General features: G+C 36.9%; 1 protein-coding gene across 1 annotated transcript in view; it reads right to left on the bottom strand.

The window, feature by feature from the left end:
* Positions 1–12,121, bottom strand: part of LOC113068060 (scavenger receptor class F member 2-like) — a 33,732-nt gene extending 21,611 nt beyond the window's left edge. Inside the window, exons 1-6 of the mRNA XM_026240634.1 lie at positions 11,365–12,121; positions 4,467–4,525; positions 4,285–4,386; positions 2,929–3,448; positions 1,767–1,985; positions 790–918 (exon numbers count right to left, since the gene is read on the bottom strand). Of these exons, the coding sequence (XP_026096419.1) occupies positions 790–918; positions 1,767–1,985; positions 2,929–3,448; positions 4,285–4,386; positions 4,467–4,525; positions 11,365–11,519 (1,184 nt within the window). The 5' untranslated portion in view covers positions 11,520–12,121. The remainder of the gene's footprint in view (positions 1–789; positions 919–1,766; positions 1,986–2,928; positions 3,449–4,284; positions 4,387–4,466; positions 4,526–11,364) is intronic.
* Between the last annotated feature and the right edge of the window lie 512 nt (positions 12,122–12,633).

The raw sequence follows: 12,633 nt of genomic DNA, 5'->3' as shown, positions 1-12,633 counted from the left end.
ATTTTCCTACTTCCCACCAAAACAGTGGGTAGTACAATTCCACAACGAAAATTCTACTGTAAAGTTATGGTTTATTAACGTCTACACCTACCACAACCCTAATCATACCCTTACAGTACTGCAAATACAGTAATTATGTGTTATATTCGCGGTTGTAGCTAAAAGGGATACAGTTACAGGAAACCAACAATAAATATTATTTTCTACCAATTAGATTGCGTTTTTATTAAAGTCTACACCTACCCCAGCCCTAAACCTACCCTTACAGTAATGCAGATACATTAAATATCGTTGTTTAGCATGAGACAAAGGACGCGATATTGATGTGCGCGTGCGCAGTAAACCCGCATAGGAAAATCTGACAGGGTAGGATAAAATGTCAGGACACCGGCCCACTTAAAGCACTGGATATGGTTCAAGTTTAGTTGGAATAGTTTGCAATTGTGTTTCATTTTTAGATTGGCCTTACTCAACAGATGTGAAATAAACTAACTTGCAGTTCAGAGTGCAGATATATCACTGTTGGCCATTTTAGATGTGAAAGCCGAATTCATATTTGTTTATTAAATTTTTCACTATCATTCAAAAGTTTGAGGTCAGTAGGATTTTTATTTAAATGTACTTAATACTTTTTAAAAAGTGTATTTAGAAATAAACAGATAATCTATAAAGATTTCAAATAAATGCAGCTAATGCAGTTTCTTTAAACAATTTAGGATGACTAGTTAATGAAAACAGACCTAGATATCCAGATGAGTTTCATTTGTGCATGACTCAGATGTGACTTACTATGTCCCATAGAAGCCAGGGTCACAGAGACACTCTCCTGTTGCAAAATGGCAGTCTCCATTAAAACAATGGCTGCAGTCTTTTTCACAGTTTTCTCCATAGGTGCCATTAGGACAGCGCACCTCACAGCTGAATACAGAGCGAGAAAGAGGTAGAGGTTATGCAAATGGTCAATTTCAAATTCGGTTTTAGTTTTCATCGCAACAATCTCCAAGAAAAGATTTAAGGAGCAACATATGTAAACTTTCAGAGATGAATTTGCTCAAACGCTTGGTACACTTCCACTATTGGGTATGATATTTCCTAGCAAAAACCCGTGTTTTAATCACTAATCACATGCAATTTAGTTTAATCAAGCTGGTTTATAGCACCATCATAATTCTCTTAATTGCAAATATCATTATTGTAGACTGTTATATTCATAAAAATTGCCTGAAGCTATTGATGTTTTATTTATTTATTCAATTCAGTTATTTATTAACATGTATATGTTCAAACATGTGGAGTAAGATTTTTTTTATGTAACTAATCCATTTCATTCAGCAAGAGACAATAAATTAATCAAAAGTGAGAGTAAAGTGATTTATAATGTTACAAAAGAATAGTCCTGAAAAAAATATGTCACAGGTGCCACAAAACAACAGCACAACTGTTTTCACTGATTATAATCATCATATTAGAATTATTTCTGAGGGATCATGTGACACTTAAGAGTGGAGTAGTGATGCTTACAATTCACCTTTATATCATAGTAATAAATTACATTTTAAAATGTAAAAGGGTAAAAAAGGGTGCTCCACTAAAAACAATGCATACTGTAGTATATGTAAATAAACAGCGCTGTCAGTAGACATAAATCTTTTTTTTTTTTTTTTTATTCCTCCCTCACTTGTCAACTTTGCATTATTGATTTGTACTTGTTGTTTTATTAACAGTCATTTTTTTAACATTTTGCTACAATGGCCAAAATTGCGTACCGATCTCCAATCCAGCCGGGATTGCAGTGGGAACACTTCCCGTTGATCCGGTTGCAGAAGTGACCGTCTTTGCACGGCGGACACTGATCCTTACAGTTCTCTCCAAAGTAACCCTCTGCACACATCTGATCACATTTTGTCCCATTCCAGCCGCTCTCACACGTTTCACAGTGACCCTCAGTCACCTTACAGGGCTGCTGGCCTTTACAGTGGCCACACCTGAAACAAAACAGTCAAAACCAATATACCAAAACTGTTTCTTACTCACCACATTCTTAAATCAAAAAAAAAAAAAAAAAAAAAAAAAACTTTAAATATTACATTTTAAATGTATTAAAAGTTTAAAACAAGGACAAATATCTACCAATAAGTTCAGAAAAAAAATCTACTTCATTCAAAAGGAAAACAAATATAATTGTTCTCACCCCCTTTTTTTTTTTTACTCATTTAATTTTGATATTTTATTCAGAAAACAATACCTTTCTTGTTTGACATCTGTATTGCAAAGCTAAAAAAAAAAAAAAGAAAAAAAAAAAGAAAATTCTCGATGTTATGGTAATAAAATTACAAAAACTGTTTTTTTTTTTTTTTTTAAGTAATATTGTGAAATATGCTGATTTGATGCTTTTATTATTGGTACTCATTTGTAAATAATGGTTCTTAATATTAGCAGTATTGAGTTTTGCTGCTTAACATTTTTGTGGTTACTCTAATATATATATATATATATATATATATATTTTTTTTTTTTTTTTTTTTTCAGAATCCTTTGATGAATAGATGATAGAAAGTTCAAAACAACTGCTTTTATTTGAAATAGAAATCTTTTGTAATATTATAAATGTCTGTACTGTGACTTAATCATTTTAAAGCACCCTTGCTAGAAATACAAAGCAAAAAAACTATTAATTTCTTATTCTTTTCTCTTTTTTTTCTTACTTTACCCCTTCTATGTGGTATAATTTTAGTATGGTAGTACATCACAACCCCCCCATACTTAGATACTGGAGTAATGATGCTGAAAATATAGCTTTGCATCCTAAAAATACATTTCATTTTAAAATATTTAAAATTAGAAAATAGCAATTTGAAATAATATTTCAAAATATTACATTTGACTGTATTTTTTGTGAAATAAGAGACTTCATAATTTTTTTCTCACTTGTTTTTGCAGTTCTGTCCATAGAATCCAGCTGGACATGGCTCCCGGCACAGTTTTCCTCTGTATCCGGGTTTACAAGTACACGATCCATCCCCAGGGTTACACTTCCCATTGGCACACTGACAGTGGCGTTCACAGCGCTGACCCCAGAGCCTCTCCCTGCACTGACATCGGCCCGTAAACTGTTCACAAGGCGAGTTGTTACACACACACTGAGCACCACAGTTCCGGCCGAACCAGCCGGGGTTGCAGATGCACCGGCCCGTGTTCTGGTCACACACTGAGTTGATGCTGCAGTAGCAGTTGTTGTTGCACTGTGGCCCCCAGTACCCGGCATGACAGGTGCATTTGCCCGTCTCCTGGTCACATTTCCCTTTCTGACAGTTGCAGGGCTTCTCGCAGTTCTCACCCCAGCGGTTTGGGTAGCACGTGCACTTCCCGGTCACGTCGTCGCATTTACCGTTAGGGTGACACGTGCACATGCCCTTGCAGTCTGGACCCCAGAACTGAGCGGGACACTCTAGAGGAGTCAGAAAAAGCACAATGTCAAAAGAAAAGAAACATATTTACTGTGCAACTGGGAAACTGAAATATTTTTTTTCAGCTTGTTGTAAAGGTATATTAGACAATATTTTGTGTTGATTATAAAACTTGTGTTGATTGCTCAGCAAGTTTTTTGTAAAAAAAAAAAAAAAAAAAGAAAAAAAAAAAGAAAAAAATTAATTCTCACAACACAACCAAATAAAGAATTTTATTTGCAGTGCGTTTCTTTGTTTTGCTGTGTTGTGAGTATTTGCAGTGTGTTTGTGTTCAAACTGATGAAGATGTTTTCTTAATTTGCATGTGTTTTTTTTTCTATTTGCATTGAGTTTTTTTTTTTTATTTAGTTGCGTTTTGACCATTTGCACTGCATGTGCTGTCAAATTGATGAAGGTGTTTTCCTAATTCTTTTTCAATATATATATATATATATATATATATATATATATATATATATATATATATATTATTTTTTTTTTATCTCTCTTGGCCACCATACAAAATAAAGTAAAAAAAATAAAATCTTAATATTGCATACTAGTATGCTTATTATATGTGTGTTTATCTATTTTTATAAACAGCCTTTAGTTTTTATTAGACCTTAACAACTTTATGATTTGCTGATTGGAACATTTTTTCAAGAGCAACTTATTGGAAAAACAAAAATGATAAAGTATTGTTGTTATTGTACATTTTGGGTGCACATCTTTGTAAACTGTAGCTATATTAGCCTATAAACCACCTCAAAGCTTACTGACATGGGGTAAAAAGCAAAACAATATTTTTTTAACAATTAAAATTAGCTTGAGAACTCACTTGTGTCACAACTTGCCCCAAAATATCCATGACGACAGCGACATTCGTTTGGTCGGACACACACCTCGTTCTCATTACATGTGAAGTTACCTTCGCAGAGAGCTGAGAGGAGAAGGACATAATCAAGATAGAAATCAAGTGACACTCAGGAAGTGATCTAATGTGCAGGAAATGACACTTACGCGTTAAACACTCCTCTCCTTGCTGCGCCCATCCGTTGCAGCATGTAAACCCTGATGACCTGAAGTTAAGATGACAAATCAAGGTCAGGTTAAGTGCACTCTCTTATTGGTTAAGGAATATTCAATCTATATTACATTAAGCTGCTATCTGGAAGGACAGCACCTTGCATCAGCATATTTTGCAAATGCCTTGACCAAAGTTTCAACTGTCCATGAGAGATTTAAGCATGTGGCTCTTGAGGAATATTGCAAATGTCTGGATGCCATCTGTAGATTCACAAGCGCAGATGTTTTAGATAGCGAACATACACTGACTCACATCCAGTCGCACAAACACAGGCGTATTAGCGTAAGCATTCATTCCATTCTCCATCCTCTCGCCAACAGCAGACATGTGAACCAGACAAGCCGTTTGAAGCATCGTCAAATGAGCAACTGGATCCCAAATAAGGCCTGATTCAATTAGCAATGCAAATGTCCTTAATTAGGTCAGTAAGTTAGTCTAATAAACAGTCTGGGCTCCATATGAATAGAAAGCTTTGAAACAGCATTTTTGAATAATAAAGTGAGCTTGTTTAAACAGTATATTCTTCTAAATCCAAAATAGAAAATGTCTTGAATTCGTAAAAATAAATAAATAAATAAAACACAGCAAATAACTCTCATTCTCATTCACAGTTCTTCGTGCACCAATTCTGAATACATATTCAGCAACTAATGACTTAAATTTGGTTCACTTTCCTCAAATTAAGCTATCCTACGGCTTCAGAATAACTGATATATAGTGCATGAGTCTTATGCATCTCCTTTGTGTTCCACAGAAAAAAGTAATACGAGTGGGAAAGAGATAAGCGTGAGTAAATGAAATAGTTTTTTTTTTTTTGCATGAATTACTCTTGTATAAGATACTGGTGGAATTTTGCATGTGTCTGCGGTGAGTGTTTTATTCAAAGCATCTCACAACAGGCCTGCAGCAGCAACATGCATTTCTTTGACTGAAAATGATGGGAGGAAGAGGGAGGAATGGGTTTGGGACACAATAAGGAATGGAATTGAACCCATTTCTCCCATATGAGCACCACAACTCAATTATCTTGAAGTTTCAACATGCATGTTTGTAGGTTAATATACTACTGTTCTAAGGTTTAGGTAATTTTTTTTTTTTTTTAAGAAAATTAATACTTTAATCAGCAAGGAGACATGATCAAAAGTGACAGTAAAGACATTTACAATGCTACATGATGATTTTATAAAAAAAAATAAAAAAAAATATTTGAGTTTAAAGTATGCACACTATCAATCAAAAGTTTGTGTTCTGTAAGATCCTTTACTTTTTCTTTCTTTTTTCTGTAAGATTTTTTTTTTAAGTTTCTTTCTTTTTTCTTTCTTCCTTCCTTTTTTGGAAATAAATTAATGCTTTTATTTGGCAAGTATGCATTACATTTAAGCAAATGTATTTATAATGTTACAAAAATCTCTTTGAAACTATGCTGTTCTTTTGAGCTTTATGTTCATCATAGAATACAGAAAGATTTATACAAGTTTTAATCAACTCTTTTCAACACTGATAATAATAACAAGTATTATGTACTAGAATGATTTGTGAAGGAACATGCGACACAGAAGACTGTAATCATGCTAAAAATTCTGCTTTTACATCACATTATAAATTATATTGTAAAATATATTCAAATAGAAACCTCTTATTTTAAATTATAATAATATTTCACAATATTATTGTTTTACTCAATTTTGTTATTAAATAACTGCAGCCTTGGTGAGCCAAAGACACTTTTTACCAACCCCAAACTTTTGAACTGAGTGTATATCAAGCGATTCAGTGGAAAATATGAGTTAAGTGCAGTTTCATTTAAAGACTCCCTAACATTCCATGTATGAAAAACAAAACAATCTTCCCACTCTTCTTTAAACTTCTCAAATTATCCCTGCTATCTCTACTTCAAGTGGCTTCCCTTTAAAATGTAATACTCTCCAAGTGTTCCTTGGATATAAGACATATGCCGCCCTTCATATTCCACCACATCTGACCCCAGAGAGGCCTTGTCCACACTTTGGCTTCCTCTGAAGCGTAGGGGCCGCTCTCTGCCTTCAGTCGGAGTTTGTTTAGCCTATGTGTGTGTGTCTTAGCCAGACATGATCTAAACCACAGCCCTGACTTCTCTGCTCTGTGTCAAACCCTACATCAACGCAAAGCTAGGACCATGGATGAAAGCTTAAACAAATGGAAACTGAGCATCAGTCAACAGCTGGGGGGCCAGACTTGATTAAGCAACAATAAAGTCCTGTGTGGAAATTCTTAGCAAATTTTGTAAAACGAACATGCACTTCCTGTCAACATCTGTGGTGGGTGAGAATCTCTGTTTGTGAGAATACAAACTAGATCGTAACTGGTGGTTTCCATTCTGATCTTAAGTACAGCGATTGCCATCTGGAGCCAGTAATCACAAAGTCAACAAACTTTTAAACAACAGAGTAAACCATTCAGTGCTTAACACTGCTAGAAGAATTCCCCTAAAATGCCTAGCGAGAAGAAATACAACGTAATTTTGAGATAAACACCTAAACATCTAAATCCAGCTGTTTTATATAATATAAAGTGCTTTGACATCTCACAATGTCATTTTGTATGATTATTAGAAAATGTTGGAGAAACAGACCAATATTTATATATCATCCAGGCCAATTAATCGACTGTTGAGAGATTATTTCTGTTAACCATGCTCAACTTGTTAAGTATTATTGTTAATATTGCATAATATAAATGCTTATTTAATTGCAGAAATTCTTCTACTTTGTGTGTGTGTGTACACACACTTTAATGATATACTTTTATTTGGCAAGAGTGCATTAAATTGATCAAACGTGACAAAGACATTTATAATGAAGCAAAATATTTCGATTTCAAATAAATGTTGTTCTTTTGTCTTGGGCTCCATATCACCCTGGAGCCCAAGACCGGTTTCCCACTGAAGCTAAGCAGGGCTGAGCCTGGTCAGTACCTGGATGGGAGACCTCCTGGGAAAACTAGGTTGCTGCCGGAAGAGGTGCTAGTGAGGCCAGCAGGGGGTGTTCACCCTGAGGTCTGTGGGGGTCCTAGTGCCCCAGTGTTGTGATGTGGACACTATACTGTCAACAAGCACTGTCCTTCGGATGAGACGTTAAACTGAGGTCCTGACTCTCTGTGGTCATTAAAAATCCCATGTCTTTCTAAAAGAGTAGAGGTGTGACCTCGGCATCCTGGCCAAATTCACCCATTGGCCTTTGACCATCATGGCCTCCTAACAATCCCCATATCCACTGATTGGCTTCATCAAACTGTCTCCTCTCCACCAGTAAGCTGGTGTGTGGTGGGCGTTCTGCCACAATATGGCTGCCGTTGCATCATCCAGGTGGATGCTGCACACTGGTGGTGGATGAGGAGATACCCCCCTGTCTATGTAAAGCTCTTTGAGTGCCTAGAAAGGTGCTATATAAATGTAAGGAATTATTCAGTTCTAAAGAGTAGTGTATGCAAGTTCCCACAAAAATATAAAGCAGCACATGTTTTCAGCATTAACTATAATAAGAAATGTTTCTTGAGTGGCTAATCAGCATATTAGAATGATTTCTGAAAGATCACGTGACTGGAGTAATGATGCGGCAAATTCAGCTTTGGATCCCAGGAATATATACAGCTGCTGGTCATATAATTAGAATATCATCAAAAAGTAGATTTATTTCACTAATTCCATTCAAAAGGTTAAACTTTCATTCATTCATTACACACAGACTGATATATTTCCAATGTTTATTTCTTTTAATTTTGATGTTTATAACTGACAACTAAGGAAAATCCAAAATTCAGTATCTCAGAAAATTTGAATATTGTGAAAAGGTTCAATATTGAAGACACCTGGTGCCACACTCTAATCAGCTTATTAACTCAAAACACCTGCAAAGGCCTTTAAATGGTCTCTCAGCCTAGTTCTGTTGGCTACACAATCATGGGGAAGATGTCCAAAAGTTGTCCAAAAGACGACCATTGACACCTTGCACAAGAAGGCCAAGACACAAAAGCTCATGGCAAAAGAGGCTGGCTGTTCACAGAGCTCTGTGACCAAGCACATTAATAGAGAGGAGAAGGGAAAGTAAAGATATGGTAGACAAAAGTGTACAAGCAATAGGAATATCCACACTAGGGCTGCACGATATTGGGAAAAAATGACATTGCGATATTTTATTTTTCTGTGATATATATTGCGATTTTTTCTTACAAACAAAAATGGTGTGAGCACACTTACATTCTCATTTTAAATGACTTAAACATCGACACCATCATGTCAATTGATTAATATGCGCGAGGGAGAGACAGCCCTGGTGTTGTTTGAAGACGGCTCGCTCTCTGTCTCTCTCTCGCGCGCGCTCTCTCTCTCTCTCTCTCTCCCTCTGTCTCTCTCGCGCGCGCTCTCTCTCTGTCTCTCTCGCGCACGCTCTCTCTCTCCCCCTCTGTCTCTCTCGCGCGCGCTCTCTCTCTGTCTGTCTCTCTCGCGCTCTCTCTCTCTCTGCCCTGTTAAACTTGCATGTGTTTTTCAGTCCTGTCAATGATAAACTTTAACTCTATGATGGTTAAGCTGTGCAATTAATCCGCGAAACACATTCGTCAAGGGCCTGGGAGCAGCTGGCCCGTACAGTTAATGAATAACAGATCAACTATGACAGCCTACATTGCACATCCTGCGATGTGACTATCGTGGATTCGTACATCGCGATGTCGATGCTTAAATGACACATCGTGCAGCCCTAATCCACACCCTGGAGAGGATTGTGAAACAAAACCCATTCAAAAATGTGGGAGAGATTCACAAAGAGTGGACTGCAGCTGGAGTCAGTGCTTCAAGAACCACTACACACAGACGTATGCAAGACATGGGTTTCAGCTGTCACATTCCTTGTGTCAAGCCACTCGTGAACAACAAACAGCATCAGAACCGTCTCGCCTGGGCTAAAGACAAAAAGTTCTCTGATGAAAGTAAATCTTGCATTTCGTTTAGATATCAGGGTCCCAGAATCAGGAGGAAGAGAGGAGAGGCACACAATCCACGTTGCTTGAGGTCCAGTGTAAAGTTTCCACAGTCAGTGATGGTTTGGTGTGCCATGTCATCTGCTGGTGTTGGTCCACTGTGTTTTCTGAGGTCCAAGGTCAACGCAGCCGTATACCAGGAAACTTTAGAGCACTTCATGCTTCCTGCTGCTGACCAACTTTATGGAGATGCAGATTTCATTTTCAAATAGGACTTGGCACCTGCACACAGTGCCAAAGCTACCAGTACCTGGTTTAAGGACCATGGTATCCCTGTTCTTAACTGGCCAGCAAACTCGCCTGACCTTAACCCCATAGAAAATCGATGGGGTATTGTAAAGAGGAAGATGTGATGTGCCAGACCCAAAAATGAAGAAGAGCTGAAGGCCACTATCAGAGCAACCTGGGCTCTCATAACACCTGAGCAGTGTCACAGACTGATCAACTCCATGCCACGCCGCATTGCTGCAGTAATTCAGGCAAAAGGAGCTCCAACTAAGTATTGGGTGCTGTACATGATCATACTTTTCATGTTAAAATAGAAACAGTTATCTTACAGTATAAAAATATTTCACAATATTACGTTTTTTTTTTTTTTTTTTAATGAGGTATTAGTTACATTTTTTGAAAGGTAGTGTGTATGATCAGAAGTATGTACTGTATGTCACTTCTATTGCACAATTATCAGTCCTGGGAAATAGCAGCCTTCTACATCCATGCTTAAAGGGATAGTTCACCAAAAAATAACAATAAATAAATAAATAATAATTTACCCACCATCAAATTGTTCTAAACCTGTATGAATTTCCTGCTTCTGTTGAACTTAGACGAAACAATGTATGTAACCAAACAACCCATGGCCACTGATTAAGTCAATGGCAACTGTTCACATTCTTCAAAATACTTTCTTTTGCGTTTAACAGATGAAATTTGGAAGAATATTAGGGTGAGTAAATTATGACAACATTTTCATTTAACTATCCCTTTAATAAACGTATAGGTGATACAGTTTGTTGTGGGTAGATGTTGCACCCCTGATGACCTCTGTGTTTAGGTCAGGGAAGAGTTTACAGTCTGTAACAACTGTGGAACTGTACAGGTCAAACTCTGAAATAATGAGCAGAGTATAGCAAACTGAAAGATTATTACAAGATCGTTGATACTGGATGATGCTTGTTTTTCTCTTTTAACCAAATATGAAACATTTGTTTGCACTAATAAGTAATAAGGATTTGTATGCTAATTAATTTAATTGTTCTTTTGCACAGACAAATATCTATGTCTACTATCTATCTATGCCACGACCTTAACGCTTCAGTGCTTGAGTATTTGGTGTCGCCTCCTGCCCCTCAACGTGTGTCAGACCCAGATATGAAACAGGATGACCGACACAACTGCATTTGTATTTGGAACAACATCACAAAAACTTGGGTACAGTTTTAAAAAGTCACTCATTTCTGTGCATTTTCATATATATTGTGATTATTTAGTGTTATAACAAACATAAAGTGAAATAATGAACAACCTGTCCTTCAACTTTAAAAAAAAACAAACAACAAAAAAAAGATATGTCATTTATAACTTTTAATTTAAATACTTCATGTTCATGACTGTTTTCTTGGAGCTCACAGAAATGGGCCTAGCGTTTAATTGCCATTAATTACTGCTGCATTCAATAGGCTAGGCTTTAATTTAATAACATTTGATTTTCAAACCTATATGCATAAGGCCTTTGAACTTGCTTGATATCATGCATCGGGTCTACCCCCCCCCCCCCCCAAAAAAAAATAAAAAAATAAAAATGTTCATCCGACTTACCCTGGAACTTTACACACGTTCCTACCCTTTGGATTAAGTTCTTGACAGAAAAGAGGACACAAGCATAGAAGCAAAAGCAGTAAAACAGCTAAAGTGCCCTTTAGATCCATGGTAGAAGAAACAGCATCTCTCCATGCGCCTCTTCTGCTCAGCATTCCTTCTCTTTACAATCTCTAGAAGTTCAGAAGGGTTATTCTGTATCTTCTAAGTCTCAAAACCACCGACAGCAATCGTTTGAAAGTTATTTTATCCGCATAAATCGTTTATCCACTCTCAGACTCCAAGGGCTGAGGCAGAGAAGAGAAAAGAGGAGGAGAGGGCGCACTGAAGTTATAAAACCAAACAGTTATTCCCTCCGTCCAGCCCCAGTTCCTGAGGAGAACTTCTGCTTCTATTATGCGCTCCAAACACTGGTGGACGCAACTGGTGCATTGCTGGAAACTTCTGACGCCCTGATATTCCCAATTTCCTGCTATTATTTCAAAAATGCAGCTTTTCAGAGAGGAAATGCTGCTTCAGATCGTGTCAAGAAAAAAAAAAAAAAAGCTCTGCAAAACCTTAGGTGCGTCCATTTTTTCTAAAAAAGGAAACGGGAATTTTAAAACGGATCGATAGTCCTTTTTCAAAAGGGAAATTCCTGATTAGTGATCATAGCTCTGGCTTCGGTGCGCCTGCTCTCTTTGGCGTGCAGCGGTTTCCTAAATTCAGACCGAAGCCACCCGAGCAGCTCCTCATCGAGTGGGTGTGACTATAGTGTATGACTTGGGACCATGGACCCATCCAGCCCCCTTTACTGCCCCGTCAAAAGCGCTGCTCATCTTGTTTCTTCATTAATGCGCACGCGCGCACAAGTTTACCCCAGTAATACACTTTAGTTGTTTAATGTAGCTAATATAATAACTGCCTACCACTAAAAGAGAAATATTGGAATTGTAAAATACGAATAGAAGTGATCAGAAAAATAGATGAAACATAGTATTTTTGTTAACCACCTAAAACCATCGCAATACGTCTCCACCCAAAGCGCCCCTTTTTTATTTAAGCAGATGAGATGATTTTTGACCTGTTTCATATTTTCACAAATAGCTAAACAAATGCATGCCTTTTTTTTTGCATAGTTACTGTACATTAGTTTGATCCATCCCCTTTAACTGATTATTCCCCTCATTTATGAGTAGACTTAATAAAATATATGAATATAATTTTTGTAAATTTTAATACAGAGTAGGCCAACCCAGGCCTAAACTTCTGCAGTCTGAATAAGTAAAC

This window comes from Carassius auratus, linkage group LG30F (assembly GCF_003368295.1).
Source record: "Carassius auratus strain Wakin linkage group LG30F, ASM336829v1, whole genome shotgun sequence".
Taxonomy (NCBI): domain Eukaryota; kingdom Metazoa; phylum Chordata; class Actinopteri; order Cypriniformes; family Cyprinidae; genus Carassius; species Carassius auratus.
This window is presented reverse-complemented; position numbering and strand designations above follow the sequence as displayed.